Here is a 12,335-nt window from a genome sequence, read left to right on the forward strand (position 1 = left end):
CTCTAGGTCACAACTGTCTCCTTTACCCAAACTCCCTCCCAGACCCCACTCTCCCTCCCGCACTCCACTCTCTTACCCTACGCTCCCTTCTGCACCCAAACTCCATCCCAGACCCCGCACCTCTTCCATTAAGAGCATGGCAGAGCGTGGCCCTCACCACTTTCCAAAATCTTGGAGTGGCTCCCCGACAAAAATTATTGCCCACCCCGATTTAGACAAAGGCATCTCAGGACTTCCAAGCCAGCCTCAGTTTAGTGTCATGACCCTAATCCCGTGATCTTTGACAATTTCTCACCTCAGTAATTTGTGGCCATGATGTAGTCATGGCAAGAAACCATGGCTGATGAGGGTGTTTGAGAACGGGAGGTGGGAAATGCAGGCTCAGAGATCGCGCATGCCACGGTAAGGAATACTAGTGCCGGGATGGGAAGGGGAGAAGATGGATGCTAATGAGAGTAGTGGGGGGAGAGCGCGGGAGGTTTGGAACTAGTACTGCTGCAGGTCTTCCCCTTCCCACACATCACATTCTGCTCTAGAAGAGACATTTAAATAGGGAGACACACTGATTAAGTGTCATGTCTCAGGCAAGGGAGACTGTTAACGCGGCATTTCCCTGGTTGCAATGAAGTGCACTGATCATCAAGAATGCACAGAGCTGAATATACCTGTTCATTGATGCAAGAGGCATAAAACCCACCACACAGTACACCACCAGGAACAACTGCTCCCATTGCACATTAGACAAGGGCCCTGGGAAGACTGAGGACACAACAATTAAATATTTGTGTGTCTTATGGTCTGTATCAGACACAACACCGAAGAACAGAGCCAGCTAATGAAGGAATTCAGTCCATACAGTGGTGAAGAAACTGCCTACAGCACTATCAAAACCCACTAGCTAGCATGAAACAAAGACCCCCTCATGCCCGCACTGCCACACACCTTATTTACCCACACATTGGTGCAGAAAAGGAGGAATTCAGGCAACTGGCAAACGCCAAACCTCTTGTATTGGTGAACATCCTGAGCCAGTTTACAAGAGGGGTGCCCAGGGAGCAAACAAACATGGCTCTTCTGAAAGGTTCCCCAAACCCAGCAGCAACCAACACATTTTGCAAAGACTACCTCAAAAAAGAATGCATTGGACATCCATTAATTTTCTTGCCTTTCATTCTATGGAACGCCTCCTTGCTATTGTGTGGAAATGATTTATCTTCTCTACTCCATCCATAACTTTGTGTCACTGAATCATGCCCTCTTGTTTGTCTGCCGTCTCAAGTTTAAGACCGAAGTTTTTCCCCATTTCTCTTCATAGCTCTGTGAACCTCTTTCAGTACCAGTCTGTAACCCTCTTCTCTTTCTGTTACATCTTGAGACAGGGTCATCAGAGGTGAACAAAATTTCCATGCAAAGATATACCATCTAATGTATACAGGCAGTCCCCGGGTTACATCAATCCGACTTACGTCAGATCCCTAGTTACAAACGGGGGGGGGGCGCAGCTAGTGCGGGGTGCCTCCACCACTGTCGCTGCCTCCGGCGTCGCGGGGGGCACTTCCCCCCAGCAGACCAGGGAGACGCGGAGCTAGCGCCCCCCTCCCCACACCCCAGCAGAACAGGGAGACGCGGAGCGGCTTTTCTCGCCGCGGAGGACGCGAGTCTGCTGGGAAGAACAAGACACCAGCCAAAAGGGGGCACCCCAGAGCGGAAAAATTAATTTCCTAGGGAACAGCGGGAGCAGCAGGCAGTGAGACCCATTGTGTTACAGTCCCCACCTTGGGAGCAACAGCTCTTTCCCTCTTCAGCACTAGAGCTGCAAGTATCTTGTTAGCGTCACGTGAAATTAACAAGTCCCTTCCAGCCTGGCAGAGGTGAAGCTGAAAAATTACCCAGTGGTGTGGGTGGGCAAGAATGGGGAAGAGCAGGGCAGAGGGGAAGAGGGGATAAGCCCCAACCCCACACTCTGGCTGGAGCGGAGCAGGGTAAGCCCCGAGGGGATGGGTCTGGTTGCAAAGTGGGTGAGTGGACAATGAGGACCCACCTGTGGCTAAACTCCTGTTCCCAACACAGAATTTTTCTTTAAAATTAATCCTGTGGATAAATTCACACACACACGTCACAGGAAGGGATTTCCATTTTCTGCTCAGCAGAATACAACAACAGCTTTGATTGTATCACTATTTCACTGTGCTCGCCAATGACTATTGATTACACTTAATACCCATTTCACTGAACCATCTGTAACATTCTATTTGGAACAGTAATATGCATTGAATACACTTTTTTTAGTTATAAAAAACAAATATTCTGACTATTAAATGAACAACTGGGATCTTTCAGGTACCCAAAAAGGAAGATTTGGATATAGCATGAAACACTGAAACTTATGATCAATTTTTAATTAAAATATCAACGAAAAAAACCTTCATATCAAAACAGTATGTGTTTTTCTTAGAATAAGGAAGTTGTATGAGAATCAGGGTCTTTTCCACCTAACTCCAGCCCCCAAAACATGTACCAGTTCCGACTTACATACAAATTCAACTTAAGAACAAACCTACAGTCCCTATCTTGCACGTAACCCGGGGACTGCCTGTATTTGCATTTGCATGTCTGTTGGCTCAAGAACTCTTCTGAAACAGTAAGAACTAGGGCCACCAAATTCAGTGTACAACTTCCTCTTATCACTTACAGCAAGGTAATGGTTTGGTTGTGCCAGGAAAATAGGACGTGACTGGAGTGAGATTTCTATATGGTTTTATGCAAAGCAAAGAGACCATCACCAGGTAAGTGAAAGGGGCTGGCTGGGGACCGGCCGTCCCATGGACTGCTCCATCCCCAAGCCTCCCACCCCCAGGTACCCTTTAGGGATGGTGGGTGGGGTTGAAGCTTATTCATCTGGGAACATTGCTGGCTGTTCCCCTTCAGCAGGGAGCAAGGAGAATGTGCACAGTTTGCTGCATCCCTCACTCTGGATGGGGAGTGCCAAGGGAAGATGACCCTGGACTCATCCCAGCCAGAGAACAAGCATCTTCCCTTGGCTGTGCTCACTGGAGCTGCAGTGACCACAGAGACACACTTCTCACCTGATCCCAAGCTGCTGTGGTGAGAGAGGGCTAGGGCCGTCTTCTCCCTGGGGCAGCCTGCAGACTAAACCCCGCCCCCAGCCCCGCCCCAGAGCAATGTCCTCAATGAAGAAAAACAAAACTCAATTGTGTTAAGGACCCAACACCAGGAAATCAGTTGTCACTGAGTTATCCATGATGCTCGGATTTCTTTTTCCTTAATATAAGAGGACAGCAATATATATTCCTTCCAACGTGAATCACCTTGCATGCCTGTCATTGCATTTCACCTACTGCTGTGCTGCCCGGTTGTCCCACTTCATTAGGCCTCTTTGAAATTCTGAACTTCTGAAGAATCTAAATTATGCAAAAACCCAGGACTTGCCACCCATCTAGCTTAATAGCCAGAAGCCAGTAATAAAGCCCAGATCCTCAAAGATGTTAGGTGCCTAATTCAATGGTAATAGAAATGTAGCCGTGTTAGTCTGGTGTAGCTGAAGCAAATACAGGACTATGTAGCACTTTAAAGACTAACAAGATGGTTTATTAGATGATGAGCTTTCGTGGGTCAGACCCACTTCCTCAGATCAAGTAGTGGAAGAAAACAGTCACAACCATAATTCAATGGGAGTTAGACACCTAAGCACCTTTGAGGATGTAGGCCTACCTGCTCCAGAGTAAGATGTAACAACTACTGCCGTAAGCAAACTATTCCTTGTGAATAGGAGCTGCAAACAGGGAGTTTTGAGAGGGGGTTCTCTAGGTAAAGGAGGAGTAAATACGGGACCCTTGAGGTAAGTGGCTGTCTGTAGTGTGTGTTTGTGTGTGGGGGGCGAGGGCGGGGGGTTACTTGCTGTGTGCCAAGCTTGTGTTTGTCTGTTTGGTTTGTTTGAAGGAGCGTGTGCTGTGGCCTTCTAAAGGTTCAGATGCCTCTGTTAATTGGCTGAGCCTTAGTCGGGGGAGGGGCTACCAGGGCTTTATAAAGCTGAGAGCCAGCGAGCAGGGAGCCTGCGAACAGGAGCAGTGAACAGGGAGTTTAGAGGGGGAGGTTAGAAGGCGCTAGTTTCTCCTGACCTTCTTTAAACATAACTTTTATAATAATCTATATTCCAGACATTTAATAAGAAGCCCAGTTTATAATTAAACTTATTCATTACAAACATGGAGACAGAAGCCCAGCAGCAGAGTGAGGGCTATCCTGTTTATTGTGTCGAGTGTAACATGTATGATTACCTGCCCTGTGGGCGGGTGGCGTATGTGTGCACCCGTTGCAAGGAGCTCCTGACCCTCAGAGACCGAGTTCGGGCTTTGGAGGACAGGGTGGCTGAACTGGAGGAGCTAAGGGAGCTAGAGAGCTATGTTGATGAGACTTTCCAGGACACTGTAGTACTGTCCCACCTCCAGTCTGAGAGCCCCAGTGCTCTTAGGGAGAATGAAAGTCTCAAGGGAACAGAGCATTCAATGGGAGCAGAGAGAAACCATCCCGTAGTTGGGACCCTCCTCCCAGAGGATGTTGTGGTATCCTCTCGCACTGAGGAGTCCTCTGAGGGGTAGGGAATGCCAGTTGTTAGGAAGAGGCAGGTATTAACAGTGGGTGATTCGACCATTAGAAACACAGATAGTTGGGTTTGTGATGACCAGGAGAACCGTATGGTCACTTATCTGCCTGGTGCAAAAGTTGAGGATCTCGAGGGATCTAGATAGACTTATGTGTAGTGCTGGGGAGGAGCCAGTGGCCGTGGTACATGTAGGTACCAATGACGTAGGAGAGATGTCCTGGAGCCCAAATTTAGGTTGCTAGGAAAGAGATTGAAATCCAGGACCTCTATTGTGGCATTCTCAGAAATGGTTCCAGTTCCACATGCAGGGCAAGGTAGGCAGGCAGAACTTCAGAGTCTCAATGCGTGGATGAGACGATGGTGTAGGGAAGAGGGGTTTGGATTTATTAGGAACTGGGGACACTTTTGGGAGAGGGGGAGCCTATACAGGAAGGATGGGCTCCACCTAAACCAGGGTGGAACCAGACTGCTGGCACTAAACATTAAAAAGGCCGTAGAGCAGTTTTTAAACTAAGAGATCGGGGAAAGCTGATTGGTGCGGAGAAGCACATAAATCGGATGGAGACTTCTCTTAGAGGAGAATCCATTGATAGAGATTCTCTAAGCTGTAGTCAGAAAGAGAGGAGGGGAGAGGACAAACCATGGGCCAGAACAGACAAACAATCACATATAAAGGAATCCAATGCATCAGGGGAATGTCAGACAAATAAACAGTGACAAATTTTTAAAGTGCTTCTACACAAATGCTAGGAATCTGACTAATAACATGGGTGAACTAGAGTACCTTGTATTAAAGGAGGAGATTGATATAATAGGCCTCACTGAAGCCTGGTGGAATGAGGAAAATCTGTGGGACACAATCATACCGGGATATAAAATATATCGGAAGGATAGAGCAGGCCATGTGGGGGGCAGAGTGGAACTGTATGTGAAAGATAATGCAGAATCAAATGAAATAAAAATATTAAATGAATCAACATGTTCAATAGAATCGCTAAGGATAGTAATTCCATGCTCCAATAATAAAAATTTAGCGGTAGGGATATATTATCGACCACCTGACCAGGACAGTGATACTGACATAGAAATGCTGAGGGAGATTAGAGAGGCTACCAAAATAAAGAACTCTATAATAATGGGCAGGGCTCGACAATCTATGTAATCTATTCGCCCAGGGCGAGTAGATTACAACCCGGAAGAGCCGGGTTCGGGCGATCTGTGCATGGGAGATTTTAATGGGAGATTTTAATTATCCCCATATTGACTGGGTACATGTCACCTCAGGAGGGAGAAGCAGAGATAACATTTCTCAATGGCTTAAATGACTGCTTCTTGGAGCAGCTGGTACAGGAACCCACAAGGGGAGAGGCAATTCTCGATTTAGTCCTGAGTGGAGTGCAGGATCAGTTCCAGGAGATAACCGTTTGGGAATAGTGACCATAATATAATAACATTTAACATTCCTATGGTGGGAAGAACACCTCAGCAGTCCAGCACTCTGGCATTTAATTTCAAAAAGGGGAATTACACAAAAATGAGGAGGTTAGTTAAACAGAAATTAAAAGGCACAATGACTAGAGCCAAATCCCTGCAAGCTTCATGGAAACTTTTTAAAGACACCATAATAGAAGCCCAACTTAAATGTATACCCCAAATTAAAAGACATAGTAAGAGACCTAAAAAAGTCACCATGGCTTAAACACCATGTAAAAGCAAGGGACAAAAAGGCATCTTTCAAGAAGTGGAAGTCCAATCCTAGTGAGATAAATAGAAAGGAAGATTTGACAGTGTTTATGGAGTGTAAAAATATAATAAGAAAAGCAAAAAAAGATTTCGAGGAACAGCTAGCCAAAAACTCAAAAAGAAATAGCAAAATGGTTTAAGTACATTAGAAGCAGGAAGCCTGTTCAAAAACCAGTGGGTCCTCTAGACGATCAAGATATAAAAGGAGCAATCTAGGACAATAAAGCCATTGCGGAGAAACTAAATGATTTCTTTGCTTCAGTCTTCATGGCTGAGGACATTAGGGAGATTACCAAATCTGCACCGTCCTTTGTGGGTGATGAATCTGAGGAACTGTCCTGGATTGAAGTGTCATTAGAGGAGGTTTTGGAACAAATAGATTAACTTAATGTTAACGAATTACCAGGACCGGATGGCATTCATCCAAGGGTTCTAAAAGAACTCAAATGGGAAACTGCTGAACTATTATCTGTGGTTTGTAACCTATCCTTTAAATCAGCTTCCATACCTAATGACGGGAAGGTAGCTAATGGGACACCAATATTTAAAAAGGGCTCTAGAGGCGATCCTGGCAATTACAGACAGGTAAGTCTAACTTCAGTACCGGGCAAACTAGTCAAAACAATAGTAAAGAATAAAATTGTCAGGCACGTAGAAGAACATAATTTGTTGGACAAAAGTCAATATGGTTTCTGTAAAGGGAAATCACGTCTTACTAATCTATTAGAGTTCTTTGAAGGGGTTAACAAACATGCAGACAAGGGGGATCCCGTAGATATAGTATACTTAGATTTTCAGAAAGCCTTTGACAAGGTCCCTCACCAAAGGCTCTTGTGTAAATTACATTCTCATGGGATAAGAGGGAAGGTCCTTTCTTGGATTGAGAACTGGTTAAAAGACAGGAAACAAAGGGTAGGAATAAATGGTAAATTTTCAGAATGGAGAGGGGTAACTAGTGGTGTCCCCCAACGGTCAGTCCTGGGACCAATCCTGTTCAACTTATTCATAAATGATCTGGAGAAAGGGGTAAGCAGCGAGGTGGTAAAGTTTGCGGATGATACTGAACTGTTTAAGATACTCAAGACAGACACAGACTGTGAAGAACTTCAAAAAGATCTCACCAAACTGAGTGATTGGGCAACAAAATGGCAAATGAAATTTAATGTGGATAAGTGTAAAGTAATGCACATCGGGAAAAATAACCCCAACTATACGTACAGTATGATGGGGGCTAATTTGGCTTTGACAAATCAGGAAAGAGATCTTGATAGAGGATAGTTCTCTGAAAACATCCACACAGTGTGCAGCGGCGGTCAAAAAGGCAAACAGGATGTTAGGAATTATTAAGAAGGATAGAAAATAAGACACAGAATATCTTACTGCCCTGTATATAACTATGGTACGCCCACCTCTTGAATACTGTGTACAGATGTGGTCTCCTCACCTCAAAAAAGATATTTTGGCCTTGGAAAGGGTTCAGAAAAGGGCAACTAAAATGATTAGGGGTTTGGAATGGGTCCCATATGAAGAAAGGTTAAAGCAACTGGGACTTTTCAGTTTAGAAAAGAGGAGACTGAGGGGGGGATATGATAGAGGTCTATAAAATCATGAGTGGTGTGGAGAGGGTGAATAAAGAAAAGTTATTTATTAGTTCCCATAATATAAGAACTAGAGGACACCAAATGAAGTTAATGGGTAGCAGGTTTAAAACTAATAAAAGAAAGTTCTTCTTCACACAGCGTGTAGTCAACCTGTGGAACTCGTTGCCAGAGGAGGCTTTGAAGGCTAGGACTATAACAGAGTTTAAAGAGAAGCTAGATACTTGGACTACACAGAAGTCTTCCAGTGGGTACATCAACTCATCTAGGCATTTGCCTACATTTACAACTGGCTACATAAAAAGCACCAGTGAAGTCAGTACAAACTACAATTTCATACAATTACTTATTTATACTGCTCTATATATTATATTATACGGTAACATAATGCACATACACTCATGGTACTAGACATGCATTTTATGTCATTTGCTGATGCATGTAAGCACATTAATGAAGTTGAAGTTGTCATGGCACAATATAAAAATTCAGATTTTTAAATGAGCTGTAAGCAGCAGTGACAGTAAACGCTGTAAGAAAGTGAATAGGACTAAAAAAATCCCATCAGTTCTGGGAGGAATATATTGTTTTTGGAGTCACATCTACAAATAGCAATCCACCTCAAGCTTTGTGTTTCCTTTGTGGAGAAATTATCAAATAAAAGTATGGAGCCAGCACATTTGTAATGACATTTGATAACAAAAAACACCTTGTACATGCGGGTAAGCCGATAGGAGGTTTTTTTCAGAAAGAGCGGAGTTCTAGACTTCCCAGCTTAAAATGAAAGCTTCAACTTTTTCTACAAAAGCACTCAAAGCTTCATATGCTGTCTCCTTCCTGGCAGCAAAATCAAAGATCTTATTCTGCCTGCCACCGTGGTGCTTGCAGAACACATGCTTGATTAAAAAAAAAAAAAAAAAAACAGCCAATACTCTCAAGAAAGTACCCTTCTCAGATGACACTATCACAGAATAGAAGAAATCATTGAGGATATTGTTTCTCAATTCGTAGAGAAACTTAAAATGGCAAAAACATTTGCCCTTCAGCTTGATGAGTTCACGGATACTAGTGGAGAAGCTCTGCTAAGTGCTTACATTTGCTACTCTGAAACTATGGATATCAATGAGCATGTAACATTTTGAAAAAGTATAAAGGCAAACACTACTGAAAAGGATCTTTTTATAATAAAAGTCAGTTTGTTAAAATACAGGCAGTCCCCAAGTTACGCGGATCTGACTTACGTCGGATCCGCACTTACGAACGGGGCTCTCTCGCCCCGGAGCTCGCAGGCAACGGGACCGCCCAGAGCGCAGCGGTCCCACCACCTCGACCTCCGGGGCGAGAAAAGCTGCTCCGGGTGCCCCTGGTCTGCTGGGGACCATCTCCAGCAGACCAGGGACACGGGGAGCAAAGCCACAGCGGCGGCGGGGTGCCTCCAGCTTCCTGTAGTCAGCCCCTGGTCAGTTTCAGCAGCAGCGGCTGAATCTGGAGCCAGTTCCGACTTACATACAAATTCAACTTAAGAACAAACCTATAGTCCCTATCTTGTACGTAACCCGGGGACTGCCTGTACAGGATTTGAGTTGGAATGTATGCAAATTTGTCTGCACTGACGGAGCCAAGACAATGACTAGGAGAGAAAATTCTTCCTTGCAGACGATACAGTGCATCAAACACACAGAGATCTTGTTTCATAAAAAAGTTCTGAACTGCATCAAGTTTTAAACGAGTATGTCAGAACTGTCAATTTTATCAAATCCATGCCATTCCATGCTCAGCTGTTTTGCATTCTTTGTCAAGAGAAGGGGTCAGATCATAAGGAATTGTTGCTTCACACTGAGGTTCACTGGCTTTCAAAAGGCAAAGTACTTGATGGATGCTTTGAATTATACCCATTTAATAAGTTTTTCTCTGATCATTCATCCCTGTTTGTTTCTGTGTTTGACAACATCCTGTGGTTAGTACAACTTGCCTACCTTGCAGACATATCTAGCAAGCTGAATGATTACAATTTGTCCATGAAAGGCCATGACACCAACAATCTGAATCTTTACGATAAAGTGAATGCTTTTATCAAGAAAACTAAATTCTGGAAGTCCAAATGTCAAGTCAAAGACTTTACCTGTTTTTCAGTGTTTTATTAATATATCACGGAGGCCTAAATAGGGGAAACTGAGCTGAGCAAAATGATTTCTCCAACATTCAGCACAACTCAGCTCAACGCAACTGGGTAAGAAACCTTGTTCATCTTGCCAAATGTTAGCAGCAGTAACCTCTCTGCTGGACAGCAAGATTATATTCTTCAGTTTTCCCTCAGGCCATAGTCTGCAAATATAATGATTCTATACTAACCTAGTTCTGGTGTTCAATGCAGAAAAAGAGTACATTAACTGTGGGAATCATGCTTTGGGAGGTCTGTTATCTTTCAGGTTGGCATATCTTTGAACAGTCTCATTTTCTGCTATGACTGCCACCGAGACACAATGTGGAGAAAAACCTCTAACTTGCTGTCACTTCACTGTCAACCAAAAGAATAAGGCTCACAAGTGAAAAAGAGGCTCAACTACCACACTGGAATATCGCAGAAACATTTCAATCAATATATTTTGCAATTATTTGGCAAAAATGAGAAAGTCAGAAATGTTGCAGTAATAGTGCACTGTGACACTTTTGCATTTTTATACCTCGTTTTATAAGCATGTATTTTTAAGTGAAGTGAAACTTGAAATACAGACAAGAAACCAAACTCCTAAAAAGAACACAGAATTCTGGAAAAGTTGAGAACCACTGACTTAAAGCATCCCCAGCAAATAGAGAGTCATGCCAGTGGTCCCCAACGCGGTGCCCACGGGCGCCATGGCGCTTGCCGGGCAATTTCTGTGCAGCCGCCGAGTGAATGGGACCAGCCCCGCCCCCACCCCCGGGTGCACGGGCGGTGCCAGCCCCCTGGGCACACGGCGTATGGGCAGCGTCGGCCCCGGGCGCGCAGCACATGAGCGACCCCGTCCCCAGGTGCACAGTGTTTGGGTGGCCCTGCCCCCGGGTGTGTGGTGCAAGGGCTGTGCCGGCCCCGGGCACACGGTGTTTGGGCGGCCCCATGCGTGGGCATGCGGCACATGAGCAGCGCCGGCCCCAGGTGCGGAGAGTTTGGGCAGCCCTGCCCCCGGGTGCATGGCGCAAGGGCGGTGCCGGCCTCTGGGCGTGCAGCACGGGAGCGGCGCCGGCCCCGGGAGTGCAGCGCATGGGTGGCACCAGCACCAGGCACGTGCACAGCTCCGCCCCTGGGTGCGTGTGTGACCCTGCTGCCAGGTGCCCAGCGCCTGAGTAGCCCTGCCCCCGGGCACCTGGCAGCCCCAAAAGGTTGGGGACCACTGTTCTAGCCTAATATGGCGAAATGACTTTCGTCAGCAAGAATAAGACATATTATAAAATGGGGACGAGCATATTTCATAGCCGCGTTTTAACATAGTTACATTTGAACCATGTGGAGGGCTTTCCAGGACACCAACCCCAATACCTGACAAGCAATGCTTACAATCATCTTCTTGTAGAGCCCATAGTGAAGCACCAGACTGTGGGTCAGTGCCAGGCGATGAGGCTTCATGGGGTGCCCTGCGCCTGGAAACAATAGAGGCGATCAGCACCCACAGATCATACACTGGATTGCAGCCAGACACCCCACTCCCCTGCCCACAGGCCCAGCCCCCGACTCCCCCACAGGCCCAGCCCCCCTTGCAGGCCCAGCCCCCCCGACACCCCCACAGGCCCAGCCCCCCGACTCCCCCACAGGCCCAGCCCCCCCGACACCCCCACAGCCCCCCCCCTGCACCCCCCCACCCCCCCACTCCCCAGACCCCCCCCCCCCCAGGCCCCCCCCCCGACACCCCCACAGGCCCAGCACCCCCTGCAGGCCCAGACCCCCCCCCCCCAACAGAACCCCCCCTCCCCCACAGGCCCTGCCCCCCCGCCCCCCACCCAGGCCCCCCCAGCCCCCCCCAGGCCCCCCCCCCCCGACACCCCCACAGGCCCAGCACCCCCTGCAGGCACAGCCCCCCCCGACCCCCCCAGGCCCAGGCCCAGGCCCAGCCCCCCGACTCCCCCACAGGCCCAGCCCCCCCGCCCCCTGCCCAGGCCCCGCCCCCCCCCCCGACCCCCCCCACACCCCGCCCCCCCCACAGGCCCCGCCCCCGCACCGTAGTGGAAGTTGCCCACGTCCGGGTCGTAGAAGTAGGCCACGGTCTTAGCCATGGCGCGGCGCCGCCAGCACCCGCCGCCCCGCTCCGCGCCCCGCCCACAACCGGGCACGTCACCGCGCCGCCCCGCCCCCGGCGCTCGCACGAGCTCGCCCGCCCGGCGCTGCGGCTGCGCGG

At 47.5% G+C, this 12,335-nt stretch overlaps 1 protein-coding gene across 1 annotated transcript in view; it reads right to left on the reverse strand.

Moving 5' to 3' along the window:
• Positions 1–12,335, reverse strand: part of HDAC3 (histone deacetylase 3) — a 30,248-nt gene extending 17,913 nt beyond the window's left edge. Inside the window, exons 1-2 of the mRNA XM_075900018.2 lie at positions 12,159–12,335; positions 11,501–11,583 (exon numbers count right to left, since the gene is read on the reverse strand). Coding sequence (XP_075756133.1) covers positions 11,501–11,583; positions 12,159–12,213 — 138 coding nt within the window. The 5' untranslated portion in view covers positions 12,214–12,335. The remainder of the gene's footprint in view (positions 1–11,500; positions 11,584–12,158) is intronic.

The sequence above is a fragment of the Pelodiscus sinensis genome, chromosome 16 (assembly GCF_052426305.1).
Source record: "Pelodiscus sinensis isolate ZL-2025 chromosome 16, ASM5242630v1, whole genome shotgun sequence".
Classification (NCBI taxonomy): Eukaryota; Metazoa; Chordata; order Testudines; family Trionychidae; genus Pelodiscus; species Pelodiscus sinensis.